The sequence below is a fragment of the Chelon labrosus genome (assembly GCF_963514085.1).
Source record: "Chelon labrosus genome assembly, chromosome: 13".
NCBI classification, from domain to species: Eukaryota; Metazoa; Chordata; class Actinopteri; order Mugiliformes; family Mugilidae; genus Chelon; species Chelon labrosus.
Window position 1 is genome coordinate 18256243 of NC_140346.1, and position 25302 is coordinate 18281544.

General features: G+C 43.0%; 3 protein-coding genes across 4 annotated transcripts; 1 reads left to right on the forward strand and 2 right to left on the reverse strand.

The window, feature by feature from the left end:
• Positions 1–786: 786 nt before the first annotated feature.
• snrpa (small nuclear ribonucleoprotein polypeptide A) lies at positions 787–3137 on the reverse strand. Its single transcript, XM_084558861.1, has 7 exons — positions 3112–3137; positions 2672–2759; positions 2386–2558; positions 2128–2304; positions 1632–1808; positions 1439–1527; positions 787–1353 (listed from the first exon to the last, which is right to left on the reverse strand). The coding sequence occupies exons 2-7, from the start codon at positions 2742–2744 to the stop codon at positions 1194–1196; spliced, it is 849 nt and encodes a 282-aa protein (XP_084414987.1). The 5' UTR covers positions 2745–2759; positions 3112–3137; the 3' UTR covers positions 787–1193.
• A 427-nt stretch (positions 3138–3564) lies between these two features.
• actmap (actin maturation protease) lies at positions 3565–7107 on the forward strand (the record flags this gene model as incomplete). The annotated part of the gene is made up of 7 exons (XM_084559594.1): positions 3565–3700; positions 3990–4214; positions 5100–5168; positions 5379–5503; positions 6139–6268; positions 6371–6441; positions 6773–7107. Exons 2-7 carry the CDS (start codon positions 4024–4026, stop codon positions 7105–7107), a joined length of 921 nt encoding a protein of 306 aa, XP_084415720.1. The 5' UTR covers positions 3565–3700; positions 3990–4023.
• Positions 7108–9718: 2611 nt separating this feature from the next.
• itpkcb (inositol-trisphosphate 3-kinase Cb) lies at positions 9719–24927 on the reverse strand. Of its 2 annotated transcripts, XM_084559593.1 has the most exons (8): positions 24851–24927; positions 21231–22584; positions 12765–12864; positions 12270–12483; positions 11764–11968; positions 10764–10865; positions 10097–10168; positions 9719–9944 (listed from the first exon to the last, which is right to left on the reverse strand). In XM_084559593.1, exons 2-8 carry the CDS (start codon positions 22389–22391, stop codon positions 9735–9737), a joined length of 2064 nt encoding a protein of 687 aa, XP_084415719.1. In that variant the 5' UTR covers positions 22392–22584; positions 24851–24927; the 3' UTR covers positions 9719–9734. The 2 variants fall into 2 exon arrangements, with proteins under 2 accessions (XP_084415719.1, XP_084415718.1); XM_084559592.1 differs by lacking the exon at positions 24851–24927 and having other exon boundaries at positions 21231–22824.
• Between the last annotated feature and the right edge of the window lie 375 nt (positions 24928–25302).

The following is a 25302-nucleotide window of genomic DNA, read 5'->3' on the forward strand; positions in this document are numbered from 1 at the left end:
TATATAAATAAATATCTTATCTGTTTCTATGTGATGAACACAGATATGAAAGATATTTAAGTTTGCAGGGACAAATAAAAAATCCATATATCTATCAAGGCTGAATAAATTCCCGCATTAAATCTATTTTAACTCTAGCTTCTGTATTACTCTAAGAGGCGTAAAAAAAAGACTGCAACAGAAACAGGAAATAAAAACAGGAAATATTTCTAATCTAAACCTATATTTAAAAAAAACAAACTCATCTGGATTATTACACAAAGCAGAAGGCCAACAAAGATATAAAATGGCTTGTTTGGGTAGCGCATACTTCAAAGCTCAGACTGAATGAGATTCCTATTGGTTTACTTTACAAGAAGGAGCGATACGATTACTTCTGTGGAGGTTTTTATATTAGTTTGATCAAAGCAGTATTAGTTTGGTTACGATCTAATTAAATACGTCTGATGAAAAACTTCCAGGAATTCAATTTTCTATAAAGTATTTCTTTTGAGCAGATGTGACTCAGTCTGACTCGGGTATCAATATCCTGAGAGGACTTTTTGTTCTCAATACCTACATTGCAATTTGTGATTCACTGCTGACTAATAATTCTGATGAGCAACATTTACCAAGCAAAAGCCACATCGCTAATAAACAAGTTCCAATTCTTCTGTCAAATTGTTTAACACCCCGGCCAACGCACTAATGCTGTGCAAGGTACCTCAATGTCAGGGGTAGTTGGGAAAGTTGGTTCATAGCTCCACCTGTTGGCCTTAGACAAACTCATGCTGCCACATACATAGAAATGAAGAGAACTTTCTCCAAGAAATTTTTAATTAAAAAAAGAAAAAGCTCCAGGTACAATGTCTGGTGGACCAGACGCTGGGTGCAATGCTTTATAACAAACAATTAAAAAACATATAAAGACATGTCACATCGCTTGTGTTAGTGAGTGTAAATATCACTTAGAACCCTCTATAAATACCTGGTTGTGTTTTTACAGTGAGAAATCCGTCATTTCTGCACGATAAAAACACAGAAACCTGATGCATACTTACATGTAATCCTGGATGGAAGGGAAATGGTTTTACTGATCAGCAAACTTCAGTTTCTAAAAAAAAGTTTTAGTTTTGGGCACCGCTGTACTCTTTTTCTTTTTTTTTTTAAAACACCTGGATTTTCGCAAAAAAAACGGCCGCTCCTGAAAGGCGTTATTTCTTGGCGAACGAGATCTTCATGGCGTTCGTCTGTGTGATCTTGAAGCCTTGTAGCGCATCTCGCGCAGCGCCAGCCTGCACCTCGTTCTCAAACTCCACAAAGGCGATGTCGTGGCGGCCGGGGACCAGACGCACCTCCTTGAACCCCGGGAACCTGAAGATACGGCGTCACAGTCAGCGTCAGACTTCGACAGACACAAGCGTTTCTAATTAAATGCAGAAAATAAGTGGTTACTGACTGGTTGAAGAGCATGGACAGCATGAGCTCGTTCGTCTCCTCTGGCAGGTTGGTGAGGAAGAGGATGTGATTGGGTGGATTTTCCGAAACCTGTGAAGAGAAAGCAGAATAGTTAGAATGACATCGAAACTAATTTAACGAGATTAAAAAAAATGAACGACAATGTGCTCTTTCGGAAAGGGGACACACGCTACCTGCTGAGGCATTTGTCCCGGCATCTGTCCGGGCATCATCTGACCAGGAGGGATGGCACCAGGCGGGATCTGGCCAGGTGCCATTCCTGGAGGAGGCATCATGCCTGGAGGGGGCATGTAAGGAGGCTGGCCTGGCATGTGCATCATGCGTGGAGCCTGGCTCATAGGAGGCATTCCCTAAAGAGTGAAGTACAACAATGATGAGCTGATATGACCAGAGTTAATCCGCTTTATCACTTGCTTCAATTTATGTTCCACTTTCTTTATTCACTTCTATTGATTTTTACTGTTCCTGTTTTGTTTGGGACGACACTTTGGATCCAAGATGAAACAAGAATTTTCCAGCTGCTGAGATCAGCGTAGATTGCGACTAATGCAAATAAATTATAGACTGTGCTGCACATTTAGCTGTATTTTACACTGTAATAAGAGTTTATGTAAACATGGTCTGTTGTTAACATTACCTCCATCAATAAACACCACACGTTTTACTTACAGGCATAGCAGCGGGTACCCCAGCGACCATAGCCGCAGCAGCCCCTGCAGCAGCTTTCTTAGCTGCTCCCGCATCAGGTCCTTTTGGCTTCTTCTTCTCTTTCTTGCGGTCACGCTCCACGTATGTGCCCTTCATTTTAGCTATGATGTCCGAGTCCAGTTTGGCATACTGGATGCGCTGCAGGGAGACACAGGGATGTTAAGACCACACGCACCCACAGTTTGAACGTTATGCCAAGAAGTGGTCAGGTACACTCACCATGGGTTTGTCGTAGAAGGGGAAGCCCTGCATGGACCTCAGTGCATTGGAGGCGCTGTTAACCTCCTTGAAGATAACAAAGGCCTGGCCCTTCATCTTCAAATTCCGTGCGACCAGTATGTCCAAGATCTGTCCGAACTGTGAGAAAATGGCGTACAGCGACTTTTTCAACTCTGCAGTGGAAGAAAAAAAAGAAAAAAGTACAAGGCATTAGTTTGGTTTGAGGGACGTGGATACTGTTTATTAACAGAAGGTTGAAAGATGGGGCTCAAAAACTTAAACTCACCATCTTTCTTGATTTTCTCATTCAAGTTATTGATATAGATTGTATGATTGAGCCGAACTTCCGCAGTGGCCATCTTCTAACGTGTTGGCTGGAGAGGGAAAGAAAAACTTTAAATAATATTCACCTTAAAACAGTTGGAAGCACAGGTCTGATCCACTGCTAAGCAGCTAACTAGCTAGCGATAGCAAAAAAACACTCCAGGGTGAAGAGCGTGGGGTGAACGTTGGAGTTAACGTTAGCTTGAAAGCTAACTGCTAGCTATAAATGAGCAAACATAATTGATCGTGCTAAATTCACCTTTTGCTTGAACTGGATTACATGTATTGTTACACATGGTGGTCAGATGCGTTATCTAAGCCAACAATTTATTTGCTAAAACATCACATCCTTTTATAAAAAAAAAATAAAACTGGATATTTCACCGTGGACGGAGTACTCACCTCGAACCGTTGAATGAAAATCCCGGCCTTCACAAATCCCGTTCTTAGTTCTCGCGTTAAGAAACAACGCAAGCGTAGTTTCCGGTGTTACACCAATAAGTTCCGTGTTCAATCAGGTTTCGTAACCGTAAGCGTTCCTGTCATACTTTGTGCAGTTATATCACTGTTACTAAACATAGACGCAGATAGCGTGACCTGTTGTTTAATTCATGCTACAAATGTGATGTAACACCTGTTCTTGTTGGGGTTAGCACAACACCAATTTTATCGGCCTTTTTAATCGCATTTTTGACCCACATGTAGGTTGCAGTTACTTGCTTGAGACACCATGAATTAACTGTGGGTACATTTTTCAGATAATGTAGTAAAGCGAGTAGATGCATTGGAGGGCGCTATGACCTTTTACTGTCGATGTGTGATCTCACAATATTCACAAAGAAGAAGAAGAAGAAGAAGAAGAAGAAGAAGAAGAAGAAGAAGAAGCTGGGCGAGAGGATACAACCAAATATGGACACGACACTGGTGGTGTTGCCAGCGCGCTTTGCTAGTCTGAAAAGTGGGTTCAGGATCAGTGTGCAAAATACAATAAGTAAGTCACTGTTAATCGATAATAGAGGTGCTCTTACTCTTCGTTTTCTACCCAAATAACATCCAGCATAGAGTTAACATAACTTTACTGTTGGTTGTTGTTAGCAGAGCTACTAGCTAAGTTGTAGAAGATAAGAGAGTGTGAAAGGTGGTCAGGTAGGCTTTGTGAACAACCTTTGTCAATTATTATCTTTGTTTAACAGTTGTCAAAGTCTTTTTATAACTCGCAACGTGTAAAGATAAACGAAATACTAACCGAGCTACCACTTTTATAATGGTTAAACAAACAGGGACGGAGAAAAGATACCAGTCGAGTGCCCACAGATGCCACCACCTCCTCATCAGCCTCCTCCACCTCCTCCACCACCTCCACTTGCTCCATGCCAACCACCTCCTCCTCCTCCTCCAACCTCTGCACCAAAGAAGAAGCTGTATCAGACCATAGCCAGCAGCAGGAGTCCTGTAGAAGGGGATCACACAGAGGCATGCTTACTGATCAGTCAGAGAGAGAGCAGGTGAGATCAGATGTTACAAAAACAAAACAGATTATTAGATGCACATGTACAAAATGATCCAGTGAAACTTGGCGGACCCAGTAGATGTTGGCAGTTCACTGAAAACGTAACGTAGAAATCAAAACAGCGTATATTATTTAATTCAGCTTCTTATTTTATTTAACTGACTAGAGAAGTGCAGCGACCGTATAGTGGTGGACGTTATTCAACAAATAGTTCATCAATCAACTGAATCACTGAATTGTTATTTGCAGTCGACTGGCTTCGTACCAGAGGTTTTCTTGGCTGACAGGTTGGAAATACCTGTCACTTTGTGGTAATTTGATCCACAACCTTTAACTTCAGCCTCGGCAATTGACGCAGAGTTGAATCAACATGTGACAAATGGAGCTCGTGAGCTTGTGGTCACGATGTGGGGAGTCGTGTACACCGCGCGTGAACTCGGACTTTATTAAAAACTGCCACTTACAAGAGGGCGCCTTCATATGGAGTTTGCTCATGGTAAACACGTCCCCGTTTGAAGTTCGCAAGAGTCAACAGAAGCCGAATACGATGTGTGAGCCTGTCGTCAATATCAGTATGCCCGTTTCACTGCGGCCAGTAAACACAAATCAAATTAATTATGACCACGTTCGTCTTAGCGCATCGTAAACGTTCCAGTGAGCCAGCGTGCACAATACCGTGGACCCGGCTCACCTTAAAGGAATCATAATTAATGTTATCAATCACACTAACCCTGCTTTGACAGGTTTTTGGAAAAAAAAAGGCTGCTGTGAAAAGAGTCTGTTGCAGGGCCGTTGAACTGGATTTTCATGCATTAAATGATTTGTTCCCGTGGAATGATTTGCCTTTATGTTATCCAGTGCCATTTTTTTTGTTCTACAGCTTCAGGAAGGACCTGCAGTGGATACTGGTGAACACATATGTGCCTTCCCTAATTCAAGATGGTCCACAGTAAGTCAGTAAACCGTGGTTTCACTCTCTTTATTGCCATGTAACTCCTTGATCTACATTTGACTGAGGAGTATGTTAAAGTGACACTGTAACCTCATTTGTTACGAATGTGCTGTTATGTCATTCGCAAAACCCGGAGGCTTCTATGTTTAGGTTGTTATGCATATTTCCCAGGGTGTGACTTGTCAGTTTTTTTGTTTCCCTGTTGAGGTGTGGTCTGGTGGCTTTGTGGATGGCTGCTCATCTTCGGCAGCCGCGGCTCAGCGTCGATATGGAAACTGTGGTTCAGACGGCACGGAGCAGGGGATACACGGCTCAGGGGGAAATGTTTTCAGGTAACTGAAGTGTGTACAGAGTTCGGGGAGGGTTAGTTTGAGTGGAAGAGGTTATGTCTCAATGGATTTCCGTTTCCATGTGTGAGCAATAGAAACTGATCTGCCAATACATTATGACCAACATACAATACAGATGAAGTGAATAGCACTGATTATCTCGTTATCACCTGTCAGTGGGAGGCAGTAAGTGAACGTGTTGCCCACATCAGTGCCAATCAAATTTGGTCTAACGAAGGAAAGTTGGTGAACCCGTGACAAGGCCTCATTGATGCACTTGGGGAGCAAAGGCTGTGTCTGTGTGGTCTGATGCAACGGACGAGCTTCTGGAGCTCAGATTGTTGTGAAACCTTATGCTGGTGGACAGGTGAGCAACAGAACTGGAACGGAGGAACTGAAGATGATTAATGGGTCAAAGCTGTTTTGGTGGCAAAAATGAGACCTGCACAAGATTAAGCAGGAGGTCATAATGTTACGGCTGCCAATATGAGTTTTCTAGCAAGATGCAGCCTGTGATTAAAATTGTGGAAGTTTTGTAACTGGATTTGCAGCTGATATTTGTTCCAGTGGTCTTTCACAGAGCTTTTGGTGTTTAGTTTCTTTATGATCTCATTATTTTATTTTTATTTTTTTGTCAGCTGAAAACATGGCCCTGCTGGCTGAAGAGGTTTGCGGCTGCAAGGCTGAACTTCTCTCAGGGGGTTTGACTGGTGACAATGCTGCAGCCATCATCACTCACCTGTGGGATAAACAGCCCGTTCTCATCCCGTATCCTGAAAGAAAATAATTATTTTTTCTGCCCCGTGTGTCATAAAAAAGAGAAGCTTATGTTTAGAGGTAAAAAAAAAAACTCCTTGACGGCATGTTCAGGTATGACGAGGACTTCAACCACGAGCCGTGTCAGCGCAGCGGCCACAGGGCCCACTGGGCTGTCGCTTCTGGTAAGACGAGAGTTTTATAAACACTCTCATAAATGTGGTTAAGATTGAGATGAACATGAAATGAACACAACAAAAATAAATCCGGATCAGTTTTTTTTTTTTTTAAATAAATTAACTTGAGAGTGCAGACTATTACATTTTAATGGGATGCTAAAGCCATGCCATGTGTCATATCTGTTTTATTTTGGTTGCAGCACATTTAAAAACACATATTAATCATTGATATATTTTAAAATTAAAAATTGTCTTTGGTTACTTAGGTCACACTCCTTTAAACCACCTTGTATAATGTCCTGAAGTGAACTTGGTTCGACTCATGTCTCCATTCCAGGTGTTCTCCTCGGTGTCGACCAGTGGAGTGTGAACAAAGACTCTCAGCCTCATCCCACTCTGCCCTGGCTTTTCTTCGCCACTGACAGCTGCTCACCTTGTCCCGTTGGCAGCGCGCCAGTCAAAGAGGTTTACATCCTGGCTAAGCAGGGTAAAAGCCTGCGCTACCAGCTGTGGAGTTTGGACAGTGTGGCTCAGAGCAACCAGCAGCTGAGGATGATGGACCCACAGAGGGCTGATGATGGGACCCAGTATGTGGTTCCTCAAGGAGGGGTGGAGGCAGGGCTGGCTGGACAGGCCGTGCTGCTCCACACAAGGACGCCGAGGCAGAAATGAATGTGACGCTGCTCACGTCGGCAGCTGGACTTAAATCTTGTGTGAAAGCATGACAGTGAACTCTTATGGTGCAATATGACCCATTTAAACTCTATGTGCTTCGTGGAGTTTTAAGGATAAGTCAGTCAGCAACATGACATAGTGTACACATACACTGATCAGCTATAACATTATGACCACCTGCCTAATATTGTGTAGATCCCACGTTTGCACGGGAACAGCCCTAATCCGTCGAGGCGTGGTCGCCACCAGACTTCTGAAGGTGTGCCGTCGTATCTGGCTCTAAGACGTTGGCAGCAGATCCTTTATGTTGATTGGGGCCTCCGTGGATCGGTCTTGTTGGTCCAGCAAATGCCAAAGATGGTTGATTGGATCTGGGGAATGTTTATCACAGTCTGGTCATTGTCGGGTCGGTTAAATCCATCCACTTACCTTCTTTTCCTCCCAACATAGACTCTGAGGACAAAATGTTTACGTGTTACATAATATTTTCCACCCACTGACAGAAGATAATCGGCTCTATTCTCTTCTCCTGTCAGTGGTCATAATGTTATGGTTGACCAGTGTATTTTGCCAGGGGAAGAGTCGCTTCAAGTGCCGTTACATAAAGTATATTTTAGTAAGTTATTTTATTTCACTGGGTAAACCAGAAACAAATGTTATTTTATTTAAAACTTCATTTTCAGGAAATACTGTTTTTAAAGTGTTGTGCAGATCTTTCTGCTTTAGACTGAAAAACTATTTATACAATAAATTCTTGTCTTAATGTTTTGTTGTATTTCACTGCCTGTCATCCTGTGAGCTTCGAAGAGACAAAAAAAAACTCAAACTCCGGAGACTCTTATTTTCCGTTTATTGCAATCCATGACCTTCCGGACAAAGCAGGGATTTATTAACAATTTCCAACAGTCTGTGTTTTATCACTGTAAAACACGGCGTCTCAAAAATACAAAATGTGTTTACCAATCCAGTTTTTTGTGCTCATAAAGCAGCACCCAGTTAGAAGACCTGACAGTTTGACAGTAATAGAGTTTGTGAACCATAATACTTTGTAAACACCTTTTTATTCCTCTGTCCTCGTACGTTTGCTTTCCATAGACGAAAAATTCCTAAATTTCAATTTCAATTTCATGAAGTGACATGTTTGCAGCACTCGCGGAGCAACTCCGTGTGCCGAGTGAACCGCCCACGCACACCTCAAACAGTGTTGCATGACACCATCAAAGGACATCTGGAAGACTGAACAATGTTAATGTTCACCAACCTGCTGCATTCCAGTCAAGGAATGACAGATATGCTCACAAGCGCTGCCACTATATCTAAATACGACAGTGCCGTTTCTTTGTAAACTCTCAAGTGTTGCATACAAAAATTCAAAGCTCGGTTTTAGTGTAGCTAAATGAGGTTTACAGCAATTACACGTCATCCTTTAAGTCACATTCAGATTTTCCAGTTTCAGGAAAGCCGATACATTAGTGAAACCCCACAGAAGTCTAAACGGACTGATCTGTTTAATCAGGCAATTCCAGTTTCAGTTTAGCCTTCACACCACTGCTCTGCTGTAAAACTCCCTAAAGCAACACGGAGCAGAGAGACGCGAGCGATAAATTTCACGTTGAACTGTAAACCCAGCACTTCACTGCTGCTTCCTGTCTTGAGACGCACAGAGGCACCGCTTGTTTTGTTCAATGGCTTTGTGAGGATCCATAGTGCAACATATTCCAGACAAACATGGCTGCCAAGCTGCTTACTGTACAGTTAAATGACAAAAAAAACAAACAAACAAACACTTCACTGCATTATCATACAAAACCCTAATTAAGAAAACACTTTTGAGATTCTACTAGTAGAAGTCAAAGCTTTGGGATTAATCGTAAATCGGTTTGTACTTGGGTGAACTCTTTGGAGAGAAAGGTAGCAGGAGTCCACTGCACTGGAATGATCAAACAGCTCTGTCTGTAAATTGCTAGGCACAGAAATTGTACAAACAAGGTAAGGAGGTTATACCAAGGCCAAAAATAAAATAATTAAATTAAGACTGTATTTACACACCGAGTTAGTTAACACGTGGTCAGACCAGCGTTTTAGTGTTGTGTTATACTTTAACATCAGAAGTGGTCCGTGAAAAAAAAACAAAAAAACTCTGATTTCCTTAAGATCCTCCAAGGCTGAGTACAAAAAAAAAAAAAAAGTTTCCTTTGGATCAAGTTCATGGGTGAGAGGTGAACTGCTATGAGAACCTCTAACCAAAGGAGGGAGCTGTTGAGGAGGAGGAGGAGAATGAGCATTGGTACATGCAAGTCTTTGCAGGAAAAAGTCACAGTCAGAGGTCCATGATTTCAGAAGAAACAGGCCACAGCCCAAGTGACAGTTGTGCATTAAATTCACCTCATCTGCTCCCAAGTTCCACATAAAGCTGGCATAGTCCACTTTGCAATGGAAAGCCTTGGTTTGTTTCCCCTCCCCTTCTTAAAGACACTTAGATTAAGCAGTAGGTCTTTAAAAAATGATCAAACAGGCAGCCATCTTCTAATCACTCCTCCGTCCGTCCGTCTCTGTACAATCTTCTCTTCTCTCTTCCACCGTCTGGACACCCGAACAGTTTTCCTTCCAGTCACCTCTCCTTCTCAAGGTGTCTGTGGGAGCATACTGCTGAGGATTTCTATGAGGTTGTCCAGTCCCCACAGGTAGCCGTCCTCCCTGTTGCCCTCCACCCACGGAGTTCGGTGGTCCAGGGTCTGAGGGGCCGTCAGGGGCACGGTCTTTCCGAAGTCGATCATCCACACTCTGGCCTTTCCCGAGGCGTCGTGCACGAACAGAAGAGAACTGCCGACGACCTGCAACGGAGAAACCAGTGAGACGGGTGACTTTAGGTAAGCATGTGAGCGATTTAGGACAGAAGCTGAAGGAATGATATCACATATCTACAACTGGGGCGGCAGGTTTGTTCAGAAATTTAAAAACCATATATGATGTTTCAGTGTCTCACCTCATGCGTCCTGAAGAAATGCGACTGTTCGAGGGCTGAGCGGAGTTCCTCCAGCTGTTGCAGGTAGAGTTTCTAAGAAAATGAGGAAATAACGGGAGATGCAGGCAATCAGAATTTGAGAACAAAGGCGGAAATGACGTTGAAAATGGAGCAAAAATATACTAAATGTGCAAAGCTTTTGCTTGATAAATATGAAACCTCCACCAGCAGCTGGCTAACTTAGCTTAAACTAAAAGAAAACTAAAGTTATATCTTGTTTAATACGTTCAAACCCTGGAAACCTGACAACAACATGCTATTTGTTTGTTGTTTGCCGAACTATTTCTTGGACAGGGTCAGGTTCCAAGCATCCAGCCGCTCCAGGAAATGATTATACAAGACTAGAAGAATAACATGTTAATTAAGGAGCTTTACAGGTGCTGGCAGGAGGATTTTATTACCTTTGGGAACAGCCAGGCTACCTGTTTTCTCTCTTTTTCCCCCAGTCTTTATGCTAAGCTAACAGTTGCTCGTGGTAGATTCATATTCACCATAAAGCCATGTAAGTGCAGATAAACTTATCATCTAACTCTTGGCAAGAAAGCAAATACGCTTAAATCCCGAAATGTCAAAATAGTCCTTAAAATATTTTGCATTTATAAAATGGAAGAGTGGAGGACAAACATACCAGAATCTGAATGTTGCCATTGACAAAGTCTTCCAAGGCCTGCATCACCTGCTCTCTGTGCTTTGTCTTTTTAAAGTTGGTGTTACACGTCCCGTCAGCTTTCTGTTGAAGAATGAACATCGATTAATATTTTGATTTGCATGAGGAGAATGATTCCTCTCAGTCATTACCCAAAAAAAGGTTCAAAAAAGGCAACTGGACTTGTAGAGTTTTTTGAGAAGACGTTTCACCAACCGTCAGACAAGAGTCGTTAGAGAACCATTCATGGGGAAGAGGACGGGGGCAAAAACAGTCCCCCCTCAACAACAGGTAAGTACCCAATCGTTAATGTAAATTAGCTGCACCGGTTTCTGGTTGTTAACATAACAAGCAAGTTTCAGGAGGAGTTCCCATTTAAACCTCAGACTTCCCATTAGTCCCCTAGAATTGAAGCAGCTACTGAGTGGTGAAACGTCTTCTCAAAAAACTCTAGAAGTCCAAGACCTTTTTTTTTTTTGGATATACCATGACCTGGATGACTGAGAAGCTTCACAGACTTTCAGTCATTAGTTTAAAAGGCCAAAGAGTCCAGCTGTTCTGTCTTTAATGAGCACCTGAGTATACAAGTGGAAGCAACAACAACAAATATGAACTTAAATGTCCTGGCTGCTGATACAACCACAGCAGGCTGCTGCCCTAAATCCTCATGGTGTGTCATCAGATATTTTCCTTCAGGCCTAAATAACATGCAAATCTTCCACTGGAGCATGCCGATAACCAGCCCTGGATTTACTTCAGAAAGAACAAACAGTCCCTTTAATGCCTGCGCATGCAGCCAACAACCAATAACCGACTGTTATTTTCCCAATTTCACTCCGGTGTGTGGTCCGTCTTGTGAATACAAGTATTTACTCCCACTGATCGGTTTACGTCTTGTAGAAACACGCAGCGCTGTTTATCCTCCTAAGTAAGTCTGAGAACTACAAGCCAGGAATGTTCGCAGTGCTGGACGACCTCTGACCTTAATGCCTTCGATGCGAAAGCCCATGGTGGCGGTGGAGCTGAGTGTCTCCCTCCACTGCATGTATCGCGGCTTGAGGACGCCCTGCTGAGCTCGTTCCTCCTCTGTCGGCGCCCCGGGGTCCACTGCCACCATCTTATCGTACATGTCCTTCCGCATGCGTGGACGCTCCCTGGCTTTTATCAGCTCCTCTTCCAAGTATGTCCTGAAAAGTACAAGCTTAATTTAACTTTTCTTTATATGGATTTATTATTTTATTAATTTTCTCATTTCCTTTCCCCCCCCTCTGTTTTAATATTTTCTTGTAGTCTTATGTTAGTATTGTGAATCAATTTGTTGAAGACACAGACCGCTACCGTTTTATACAAATATAACAAAGAGGTGGGAGTGAGCAGATTAAAGGTGCATGACGCTTCCTTTTCAAGGCTCAGCGAATCTTCCAAAACACGAGATAAGATCTGATAAGCAGCCAGTGCTGTCTCACAAATTCTGTTGCTGAGCCTCACCTGCTGCCCATCTTGCAGTCCATAATAGAGGGAGAGTCGAAGTCAGCCAGCAGGTCCTCCATGAGGTTATAGTCCTGCTCGCCCTTCTGCACTACACCGAAATATCCAGGCACGTAGGGTCGCAGCGTGTCCTTCATCAGCTTCTGCAGGCACTGCTGCTCGCACTCACAGAATCGCTTCAACAAGCGTCCGTACTCCCCAGCCTGGAAGTTTCCTTGAAGAAAGAGACAGAACGAGGATTAATATAGATATAAAGCTAGAGCAAAGTCATGATAGATTAGAAATGACAACTTGTATTTGCACAGTAGTTGAGCTTTATCGGTCCTGTTAGGCAGATTTTGGACGTATTTCCGAGCACAACTATGGTTAAAAACTGATACGACAGTGTTTTCTCTTACAAAGCTAAATAAGTGAGACCATTTCCACAAAGAATTAGATTAAGAAAACATATACATCATATCCACAAGTGTATCGTGCATGCATATTTTCGCATACCTGCATGGCCAGCAAGCTGCACCCATGGGTAACGCTTCTTGAAGGACACAACGAATGGGGACCAGTGAACCATGGTCTTCAACTTCTGCCAGGACTTATTCTGGAAAAAGAAAAGCAAAAAAGAATTTCATCGTCCCGTTGAAAAGAGTGACTAATCAGCCTGAGGGTTTTCTTTTCTGGTCAAACGTAGCACTGAGCCAAACGCAGACCAATAAGATGATTATTCATTAAAGGAAAACACACCCTGTAGCGCGCACACACACACAAACAAACGTATCAGTAGACATTGGACAGACCCTCCCCTTCTGCCAAGGCCAGGTGCACAACGTACATGACAAAGCCCATTCATAAAACATTTACCAAAGCCACCACTGTGGTGTCGTAAAACAGAACCGTACTGTCTGAAACTGTTTGTGTGTGTAATGGTTATCGGTGTTGGGAAACACCACAGCAAGGACAGTGTGCAATAGGGGCTTTGACGCAAGCGGGTTTGAGAAGAACCTGACCTAACACTGATCGATTAGAACATGTGTGTGGGAAATCACGACGAACGGACAGCCCGCCGTGGAGCGCGAGCACGTCACGTTACGGCACTGAAAGGCAAACGTGTCACGCGTTGTTTCTTTAGGCTCGATTGCGTTAAAGTTTAACAAACACAGAAACAATCACGATGATGAAAAGAGCAGGACGGAAAAAACAGGGCTGGGATGCAAAACAGGTTCATGTGAGCAATAAAGCGCAGGGACAAGAGGCCACAATCATATAATTAATCATTTTATGGCTAAATGACTTCTGTGAATGGCTGCTCCTCGCACCACTCGCCCTATCTGCGCTCCACATTCTTTCCCCAGCTGCACTGTTGAAACTCAAAAACAGTCTTAACGCAGGAATATACACACACGACGGAAACTGCGGGTCTGTATTTACCTTAGAGCAGGAATAAGTGCTTTATTTGGGTTTAAGAAGGCCTGTTTTATAACTCCAAAGCTGGAAGGCCTTGAAAAACATTCTTCGTACGATAAGTGATGCAGAATAATCTTTTTTTTTTAGGTGTTGAACACTGTAATCTTAATTTTTACTTTGATTGTTGTTTATTCAGGTAAGAGAATAAACCTGAGTATGGGAGTTAACTTGTTTATCGTACTGTATGCAGCATTTACTTGGCATGTTAAACACAAGAGACCACAAGACAACAGTAATACCTTCAAAATAAAGTATTCATCTCGTCTCCTTTGCAAATTTTTCTCACGTGAAGTCATTCAAGGGTTCAGCCTGTCTGAGCTTCATCAGACAGCTGGCCAGTGTCATGGTTTTCAGGGAGAGACGGAGAGTAATGAGAGTGAACGCTGGACGGCTGTGAACTGAGCCTTCAATCGCATCAACAGATTAACCTCGGCGTAACCTCAGTCACCCCGGGGCCAAGAACAATGACAAAAGAGCTGCAGCGTTTCACCAACTTTGCAACGCGGAGGCCACGGTTTGCAACACGACAAACATTCCTCTTGCACACATATTGACGCGCATCGACAATCAAACCAGACGCTTTTGACCTACACGTGATCGGGGAGTGACATGTGTCTGGACGGTCGGTTCAATAATTTTTATGAACCAGGCACTAGAGCAAATTATGTGAGTTTTCCACTGTGGACACTTTAATCCTTTCATTTCCCCCTCCCCGTGTTTTCAGCGTCTTTCCATGACGCGAGAATCCACTCCACCGGATTTGCTTAACTTTGCCATTTTAGTCACAATTCCTTCGAAAGCAAACTGCACAGACCAGTGTCAGCTTTAAAATATCTCCTATGAGGCGGAAGCGTGCGTCACAATTTCCCTACTCACCACAGTACAGTTATACACAAACCAAGTGGAAAAAATATCAACAAACAGACGACAAACCTTGACCCACAACAAGCGAGCCACTTTCTAACACGGCACCGGGTCAGTAAAACTGTCACCATGCGTCTGGCCTCCGAAATGCTGCTTTAAGGGATAATTAGAAACCTGTTATGTAGGATTCGCAGTGAAACCAGACTCTGTAAAAACAATATGAGGACTCAGCTGTTGTTCTGACCGTAGACATGTTTTAGTTTATCCAGCAGTTGTTTTTAAAATAACAAAATGGTACCAGACATTTAACTCAAATATCCGCCGCTTTTAGTCTCGATTAGGGTATTTAAATCTGAAAAGCATGGGTACGTGATTGCACAAACACATCCCGTAAATTTGGTTTGCTGAAATCACCTTCATATTGAGTAAGATTGTGTTATTACGCGATGAACGCTGTGTGCATATGTCAGACTTTAACTGCTGACACTTCCTGCCTGCTGGTCCAACTGACTGCGGTTAATGCACACAAATAAACATCAGTTTCAAGGGGTCTATTTATACACCAAACACAAACTTTGTTTAGCCATCAGATCTTTCCCCTCGATTTCTTTTTATTATTATTTATTATGCTATTATTATTATCCGCATCTGTCCTCATGTAAGGAAGACCTCAGTGATAAATGAAATTCACGGAGGGTGAGAGGGGAGTAGAGGAAGGTGAAGCAGATATCCAAAACATCCAGCCTCTCTTCCTTCACTTCACTTATCCGCATCTAATTGCTCCATGCTGACAGCTTAATGTGTTGCGTCTAAGGAGTCTAATGCATCTCCTTAATAGGACCAGCGCTGACAAAAAGCTAATGCCGCTAATGGTCTGCTCGACATAATGTGGAGAACATGCAATTTGCAAAAAAGCCTTGTTGTTCCAGTTTAAAGTGCTGCTATCTCATCCTGCGTCTCCGTCCCACACACGCGCGCTTTAAACACTGAGGTCACATCTCACCCCACACACTCAAACCTTCACCATCGCCGCTTTCTCTTTTATATAACTCATGAATATAGGAACACAAAGCTTCTGTTTTGTTGTTCTTTGTTGTCCAAGCCTCCTCCTCGTTTCCCAAAGCGTTGACGTTGATGTTTGCGCAGATTTCTTCATCTTTATTCTAAAGTTATTTTTATTTTCCCCCACCGTGCATCAAATTCTACGACAGCTTGCCCCCACCGCCGTGTGAAGTCCACTTCTCTGGGATTTTTATTTTTTTTTGGGGGGGGGGTTGGAATCCAGGGAGTGTCTCCAGCACTCGCCAAGACACATCCCTGCCAGGATCACCATGTGGTTCACATGACAGCAACAATGGTCACACTCAGGGAAGTCACAAGAATCTTTTAACGTCGTTCCCCTTCAAACTTACACACATGACTAAATGTGTGAGGGGGGCAAGAAACACACTCCAGCAGTTTATTAAGAACACCTCGCTAAAGACTAATATAGCCTCTAATGTTTAATGAAGGCTTTGATGTTCAGTTTTTGATGCTCTTGAGGCGCTGTGTCAACTTTATGGTCACTATAAAGGCTTTAATTTAGCAAAGAAAGACTAAATAACCTTTGTGAAAAGGTGACAACATAATTATATCCTAGGAAATTAATTGTGTGCCATTTGGCTGACTGGCTTCTACACCCAGAGTTCATCAAGTATACACAAGACAAACTGAACAATGCAAAGACAACCATCACACACTGACCCAGCAACAACAACAATAGGTTATCAATTAGATCAGATTTGAATACCCAAATCTGTCACCTGCATCTACTATAATCCACCCCAACATCTTTGTTCTGAAGAAGCATGACTCCAGCAAAAGCAGCCCAGGGCCCAAAGACAGATTGCAATTTTAAACCTGCATCGCTGTTCCGTGGCTAAATTTGTCCCGATCCATTTTCCTACCTGGCAGACGGAGCAGTAGTGGAGGAGGAGGAAGGCGCTGACACAAGCGCACACCGCCCCGGAGACGAAGCGAGATCGCAGCCAACACAAAATGCTCTGCACCATCAGCACAGGGTCTTCCCGCTTGACCACCACCAGGGACGTGTGCCTCCCTGCCGGCCTGACGTCCTTCACGTTCATCTACAACCTGCTGTGACTGAGTCTCTGCCTTCGTCCAGTTATTCAGCTTCAGCTGCTCTGTAAACTGAGGCGTGTGTTGCCTTGTAAATGATCTTCTTCACTTATAGACTCTGACAATGACTCCCTCTCCTGCACTACACCCTCTTTTTGTCACCTCAATTCACAATTGCTCCTGTTTCATCATTTAGTCACTCCTCCCTTCCTTTTGTCGCACTTACTTAACACTTCATATCTTTGTTGCAGTCATCAAGAATATTCACCTACTGAACTAAAGTAGTCATTTTTCTCTCTCTCTCTCTCTCTGCCATCTGCCTGCTTGAACTAGTCCCCTTTTCCTCTTGCTTCCTCCCTGAATGCATTCACCCTGAAGGTGCACACCTCCACACAATGAGCTGTCTTCTCTTTCTCTCACTATAATCTTTGTTCTCCTCTACCTCTCTCTCTCTCGCTCTCTCTCTCATCCTCTAATCCCAAGAGAGCCTATCCTGAGCCCCATGCCGAGCCAATCTCCTGCTAGATTCATGACTGACATGGCGGCATGGGGGTAGGGACAAGAGGCCTCTCCATACCCTCCCGGCGTTCTCCTTTTGTCTGCATGACAAGTTCGCCAGTAACCTGCAGAGAGGTGTGCGTGCGTGTGTGTGTGTGTGTGTGTGTGCGTGCGTTCGCAGAGGCAAAGCAGAACCTGTCAGACAACTATCATCTGCTACAGGAGCGACAGCGTGTGCATACACTAAGCGGAGTTTTCAGTCATGTTAGAGCTCTTTTCTCAAAACTAGTTTATATAAACCACATCCCTTTCCCTTGACTCAAGTCTCTGGTGCTGAAGGCACTCGGCTGTGGTGGGCCACTGAAAATGGCACAGCTTTTAGACAACATAACAACAAAAACTTTAATAAATATCATGCTACTATTGTCTACCTGATACTGTATGTAATGTAAGCAGTGTACTATTTATTCAGAAATGTCATAGTTGAAATACAGATAACTACGTCATTGTTAAAGTTCTGCGTTATGAAACATTTCCTGGTTCAATTTTGGTCTTCTGTCTTTCATAATTATGACAAACTGAGGATTTGGGGGGGGGTTGTACATCTCATTTTATCTCCACCTTATGTATTGTAGAAATGCAGTGTGAAACATACATTAGAATTTGTACACTGCCAGTTCATTAGGTACACTAGTGGCTTCTAATATAACAGTCCTGCACTAAATGTTAGTTTCATGAGGGTTATGGTATTCAGCATGTCTTTAAAATAACCAAGAGAGCAGCTGATCCAAATGTGCTTTCATTTTGGACAGATGTTTCTATTATTTTGACAACCCCAGTCAAAATAACTGCTGTTTCAGGCTTGGCTAAATAACAGAAACACGTTTGAGGTGCTGTTAAACTGCACAGAAACACAAACTAGATTCTCCAAAATGATCATAAAGTTGATTTACCACCTTTCTGACTCCGTTTCAACATAAACTGAACATTACAACTGTCGTGAAGGAGGATGTCGTGCAGGACTTTTACATTAAACTGCATGTTTTCATAGCGAACTGGCAAATAAATGCATATAACAGAAACGGGACAAAAATGCACTGCATTTCATTGCAGCGTGGACATTATTCTATCATGGATTTTGTGTGTAAGTGCTGTGGGAGTGATGTGTGGGACGTAAAACAAGTCTGCAACTGTGGCTCATGAGGGAATAAGCACGCATGAATAAGAATCATCACGTGTAGGCTATGTGTTCAGAGTTTCAATATATATATTTTTGTGAGTCTGCGCTCTGTCGTTTGTCATCTTACTCTAATTTTCCCCTTGTTTTCTGTTCCACTGGGTGTCTCACAGTGCCTCAAGGGAAAGTATTAAGCTTTAATGAAAAGCCGAATGTTGGGGGGAAAGAAAGAGTGCATCATATGGGAGCGGAGTAATCTGGTAATAACGTGAAAGACTGTGTGTATTGTTGGCCTGAGGAGACTTTCATAGGAATTTACATCTAATAGCATTCAAATGTCAGGGACAGAGTAGACACTGTCGGTGAGCGAGAGAGACAGAACAAGACGAGGAGAAAAAAAAAAGTACCATATATGGCAAAGATGTCGCCTAGCAACCGGCTCAGCCTTCAGCCCAATTTTCCATGACACACACTGAGCTATGAATGCAAGACGGCATCGCTGAAAGTGTGTGTGTGCGCGCGCGCGTGTGTGTGTGTGTGTGTGCATGTGTGAGCAAGTATCGGCTCACGTCACACAGAGCGTAGGAAATGTAAATGAAAGGTTTGGCGGCGAGCTGACAGCGTGGCCACGGCGTTTTAAAAGGCCATAACAACAAACAAAAACACACTCGTCCTAATTGACTACAACAAACAACGGAGCTTTTCAGAGGACAAAAGCGTGCCCATTATAAACCGGCTCTTATCAAGAGACCACAGGCCAGCGTCATCCTGTTTGTTACAACAGCTCAAGTGCAACTCTTCAGGTTGCTCATTTCCTGGCTGTCGGTATAATAGCCAGGAAATTACACTGTCCACTGACTGGCTAATTCAAGAGATTGTTACGGTAACTACAAGTGAATCAATAGGTTTGTCCTGTGTCAAAACTTCTTTTTGACGGTATTCCCACAGCGTAACTAAATGCCCGTACACACAGGGACAAAAAAAAAGAGATATTATAAATGCTGTCATGGCAGTTTCTTTCACAAGTTCATTCAAATATGTGCAAACTCTACGATATTACAACACTGGAAAAAAGAAAATGTAATATTTGAGCGCGGGGAAACGACAACAATTTCAAAACACGAGCAGAAGCGCGACAAGCCGTCTTGAGCCGAAACTACTTTTCAAGCAAAATCTCCAAACTCACTCTTCGCCAGTGCAATGATTTACTGAAAACTGAATCACTTTGTGTTTTAAACTGCTAAACAAACAAAACAGAACATCTGGAGACCTTTGGCTCTTGGCTCTAGCAAATTAATCGATCAAAAGCTGAAGCTAAGAGTGCACATAAACTAATACTTTAAAGTGGCTGCAATCTTTGTGGATTACAAGTGATCAAAATGACATTAGGGAGGTGACATTTGTTTGCATAATAAATATGCGGGTACTTTTTGGTTTGTTTGTTGTGGTTGTTGTGTTTTATGATCTACATTATCTATTAACTAAAATAAAATTAAGACGGAAGCTCAAACAGCCAACTCTACTGACTTTATTATAATGTTTAGACATAAAAGACTATATAAAAAGACACTGTTTAGAGCCAAAGTCCATCTCAAAGTGATTATGAAGACAACAATGATTTGGGGAAAGCTCACAACAAAGGCACGTGCTAAAGTGGCGCTCTGGATGCCTCAGACTGCTTCTGTGGAGTCAGATTGAAGTTCAAACCTTCTCCTCCTCTTAAAAACAGAAAATAAAACAGAAATAAAATACCAGACTGGGCCAGGTTGCACTGTGGAAAAATAAATGGCGCTAGATTATTAAAAATATGTAAGCACAGATACTGCCAGGGTTTTTAAGATTGATGTGGTGCGGCATGAATAGCAACACGGTGACAGCTGAATAGCTTTCAGCATGAATGAATGCTCGGTGACGTGGCCCACAGCAGAAAACCTGGACATTCAAGATTCACATGCTTCCAACAACAGAAGTAAAGATACGGAGACATCCTGTTTTTAAGACATTCCAAGCGTGTCTAGTCAACAGTGCATCAAAGCTTCATAACAACAGGGGGGAAACGGCACAACTTCCTTACGTGGACACTTAAATCTAGATCTCATGTCTGGACGAGAGGAAATGCTTCAGCCTCTGGGCCCTTCAAGATAACTTAAAGATCAGTCTGATTGCATCTGTTACATTTACTTACAGAGATATCAGATGACATGTCACTCAAAAATGTGTTCATACAGTGATTAAACGGTCCCGAGGCTGAGCTCATCAAAGCCGTGTGATCGTGACACACGAGGGCGTTGGAGGACTCCCGTGTGGGGGTTGACGATAATAGTTTCCCCTCGTTTTGGGTTCAGTTTTGTAATTAGCAGCAGTACTCAGCAAATGTCTGAAGTAAATATGGAAATACATGAGTGTTCGTGCTCTGTGGAGCTATGTGATGACTAATCAAACTGTCTGAAGCCTTACAGGACAGAGGAGCACCAACCTGCATGCGTCCTCTGTGTGCTAATGTGTGTTTATTGCCTTAGAATTTAACATTTACTCTACTGTTGTGTTTACCATCCGTGTTTTAATTTATACTTGTGTGGACATTTCGCACCTGGCAGCATGGTTTGTCAAGGGGAGGAGAGCCTCTAATAACACACTGTATAATCTGCTGTTTTATGGTCAGTTGCACAATATTTGTATTTGCACCTATTTTTTTTGGTAGCTGAAGTAGTTTATGGCTTTTTTTGTGTGGTGACATGATGCTGTTTCGAAATAAATAAACGTAAAGTAAATGAAAAATCAATTAAATCTTTTTCAATGATACATTTGCAACTGAATTGTTCAGATGATCTTAACAAGACACTCACCCCTGTCCCGTCGTCCGGGCTGCAAAGAGACCGAGCCGGAGACAGACTGGACTCGATGTCGCTGCCTGTGAAGTCGTCCTCGGACTCTTCGAAGGACGAGGCCGAGGACAGGCCGATGGAGGAGGAGTTGGACAGCTTCCTCAGGGAGCGCATCAGAGCTGGGGACCCTCCGCAGCCGCTGTCCGAGCAAGGGGACTCGTCATCCGGGTGGGGGTCCAGGCAGCAGCCGGTGCTGAGGTCCGTTCGGACGGTCAGCAGACCCGGTGATCCCGGAGAGCGAGTCGGACTGGGGTCTCTTGTTATGATGAGCTTTGGTATAGTTCCTGGAAAACTTTGGCCTCCCATCGGAGTCTGGTGGGTCTGATCAGAGTCCTTTTGGTTTTCAGGTTCAACTAAACAACTTTTGTTTTGGTCGCCGGCCGCTTTGGGCCGACACGAAACACTACTACAGTCAGTTTTTGTCATTTTATCCTCAACGTGATCGTCCGTTGTCGACAATCCAGCATCCAAATGCTCAACCGAGGACAAAGTCCGCTCAGTGCCAGGGTCAGAGGTGAATAACTGAGCTGAACTCAGACCAGTATATTCCCTAACCCCAGACACAATGAGATCCTGGTTGTTTCCCCCCAGTGGCTGATCTTCCATGGCCCTCGTCGGGGGGTCCGAGGCATTGTCCTCTCGCACGGGTTTCGGCTCCTCGCAGCCCGCACCTCTGACTTCACCAGTCCGCGTTTCCAAGCCTGACGCATCGGACGAGCCAGCCGCTGCCTCTCGGTTCACTGCCTGCCGACTAGCTCTGACATTATCATCTAGGCCGGATGGTGTCTCCAAACAACCCGGAGCTGCTCGGTGTTCCCCCACCGACGAGACAACCTCGTCCCTCGGCAACTTTCCCACTCTGTGGCCGCGGCGCGTTGCTGGATCTCCGGCTGCGTTTCCGCCACCTAAATCCGCTTCACTTTGGCTGGAGTCTCTCTTTCTCCTTCCCAGGCACGACAGCACTTTACTTTTCATCGGATTCCTGTTGAACTGGTCGTTTCGCCGCTTCTCACCGCTCCTAAATCTGCGGATACGGAGTCGATTGGCTGTCTCGCCCGCTTTCCATTTTGCTCTGCCTGGGGTGTTGGTGCTGTGTGATAGATCCGAGCGAGTTTGGCCCATCCTGCATGCCGTAGTAGTAGCAGGGAGCCAGACACACCCTCAGTGTCCGATTTCGAAAAAACAAAACAATGCGTTTAAACTAATTAACCTGTGACTCCTACACTTTACAGTAATCCATTAGTCACAAATCCATGTAGTCAGCTTGGGAAATTGGAAATTAGTCCATCCCTTGCCTCCATGGGATTATTCAGATCTGTGGGAACAAGCAGATGATGAAAAATGAACAATAGCATAGCATATCAATACACTCCCATGTTTTAAACCCCTTTAAACCTGTCTGGCTGATCAGTGACAGCACATAATATAAAGCACAAGCATATTCTTGTACCATAATACCTGGATCAGGTGTTAATCTGTGGTTTATCACCAGTTAAAAACTCATTTTATTTCCTGCTACAGGACAGAAACTGCCCAATTAAAGCCAAGTCAACTGCACTTGAGTTTATTCAAAGGAAAATATGACTGTAGGAAACATTTAAATATCACAGATAAACAAGTGAGAGCAAATACATTCAAGGTTTCATACTGAGTTTCAACAGTGCAAGTCAGTGTAATACTGCCCTCCTGTGTCTGGACACTGTACACTTGTCCAATAATTTCATTTAGACTCTGATGGCCGTCTGTTAAAGTACAGTGAACAGAAAAAGAAGGTCAGAATATAAGCAGATGCTACGCTGCATGGTAAAACTAAGTAGTCTTTGTTAAGAATAAAGAAAGGACTCTTTATAATTCTTTAATAATCCCTCATTTGCTTTTAAGATGACAGGACCTACAATACTTTACGATGACGAGCAAGTTCATTGGGTACACTAGTGAGTACGAATGTATTTCAGTACAGCAGCCCTGCACTAAATCCTCCTTCATGACTGTTAAAGCGTCAGAAAGGTGGTAATTCAAGTGTACGATCATGTGTGAGGATGAAGTTTGTGGTGCTGTTAGGGTAACTCTATTAAATTAGAGTATTTAAGCCTAAAATGGGGTTGTGAAAATAACAGGAACATGTGTCAGTATAACACAGTACAAGTCAATGGCACTACAAACCGCAGCCTCCAACATGAAAACACAGTTGAATCAGCAGCTGTCTCATTTATTTTAAACAAGTGCTGAATACCATAATCTCCATGAGGCTAAGACTTAGCGAGGGCATGTTATATTAGAAAGCATTCGTTTTCACTAGTGTACCTGGCAAGTGTACATTCAGTATAAAATGTTGCACGATAAATCATTTAACAGCTAAAGCGCAATCTTGTTGATTCTCACGAAAGGCTCGTAATCATTATTCAACGTGAAGTATTTATACTGCATATAAAGTGCCTTACTTCCCTTCACGCTGCCTGTTTTGAAACGTCTGTATTCAGACGCCTCAAACGATTTCAAAAGAGTGCCCTCTTTCTCAACTTGGCGGCCTACGGCAGTTATTTGACACAACTTGTCCTCCAATGACAAAAAGAACTCTTTGATTATTTGCTTACGATGAAGCTTAATCGACCGGCTGACTGCGACTCAGCTTAAAAAGTTTTGTTCTTGTAGTGAAATGAAAACGCAGAAAAAAATATCTTACTTCCCTCCACGTTGCCCGTTTTGAGATCTCTGTATTCAATCGCCTGGTAGCACCTTTCCCCCTTTAAATGTTTTGTTTACGGCCTACGCTAACACTCTTTGATTCTCATTTCCTTACGATGGAAATTAATCGACTGACTGGCAACAAATACAAACAATACCTGTCACTCAACTTGAAAGTCTGGCCCTGGTCTCCTCAAACTGATTCATAAATTACTGTTTTGAGACATTTCAAATGCAAATACAAAAAAAACAACAACAAAAACATACAAACCCTAATCATGCAGTGGTAGCTTTCCTTCCAGTTAAAGTATTAGAAACACACCTCGAGAGCAATTAAATAAAAACGAAGTATTTAATCATTACTCACTGTCATCTAATGTGACAGCACATCGGCAGAAGGAATGCTTACAGAGAGGAAACGAGACAGGAAGGATAACAATGGAAAAAACAGCTCATAGCGTACCACACACTCCAGTTCATTCTTGTGTAATCAAATTCATAAAATAATTATACATAGTGACTCACACCCTGAAGACTCAAGAAACGTGTGATACATCTTTGATGGGAAGTTGGCCATTTCAAAAAGGACATAACTGTCACACTAAAAAAATGACATAAGCTGTCAGACAAATTTAAATCATGGAGAGGCAGAGATATTTGTTTAAAGAATAGAAATAATTACTTTGCAAAGTCCTGCCTGTTGTTGAACTTAATATGGCATCTCTTCTCAGTGCGAGCCTAATCCTAGATAACAGACTGCAATCCAGACTTTATAGTTTTCCTGTGATGGCACAACAGAAAGTATTTTGTGCACCTAAAACACCCAAACTAATCAACAACGGAGCCGAAATACAGTTAAAAATCATAATACACACTGTAAAATGAGCCAAACTTACTCGACAGATCCGGAGTCGTTCTTCTTCTGGTGTTTTGTGTGAAGCAGCTGTTTAAAAAGGCTGGAGGGTTTTATAACTTACAGCAGGCTGTGAAGATGCGGCTTGTCTGTTCACCTGGAGTGTGTGAAATGCCGCTGGGTGTTGTGTTTTATCAGCATGTGGTTAAAGCAAAAAGAGGAAACGCTCGTCAGAAAAAAAAAAAAAACGGGGGCATGTCTTGCTAAGGTTCAGGCTCCGTTACTTCAAGTGGCACCTTGAAGTCGCATTAGCTAGCTGTAGCTACAACAACGTTAGCTTAACACGGACACAAATTTGACTAGAAATAATTATAAAATGACCAGAACGAGATGTAATTAAGAAAATATCAATATCTAATTTACGAAAAAAGTTTTAATTTTACTGTGTCTAAAAAAAAATGTCACCATCGGTTAAAACGGAGTCAGTGGATTTAA

Coding starts and splice junctions, on each gene's coding strand:
- snrpa (XM_084558861.1), bottom strand. CDS start 2,744: ATGGCCACTGCGGAAGTTCGGCTCAATCATACAATCTATATCAATAAC. Junction 2,559..2,671: donor TGAGAAAATCAAGAAAGATG/GTGAGTTTAAGT, acceptor CTTCCACTGCAG/AGTTGAAAAAGTCGCTGTAC. Junction 1,809..2,127: donor GGGTACCCGCTGCTATGCCT/GTAAGTAAAACG, acceptor TTCACTCTTTAG/GGAATGCCTCCTATGAGCCA.
- itpkcb (XM_084559593.1), bottom strand. CDS start 22,391: ATGGGCCAAACTCGCTCGGATCTATCACACAGCACCAACACCCCAGGC. Junction 10,866..11,763: donor TTCGCATCGAAGGCATTAAG/GTCAGAGGTCGT, acceptor ATTCTTCAACAG/AAAGCTGACGGGACGTGTAA. Junction 9,945..10,096: donor ATTTCTTCAGGACGCATGAG/GTGAGACACTGA, acceptor TCTCCGTTGCAG/GTCGTCGGCAGTTCTCTTCT.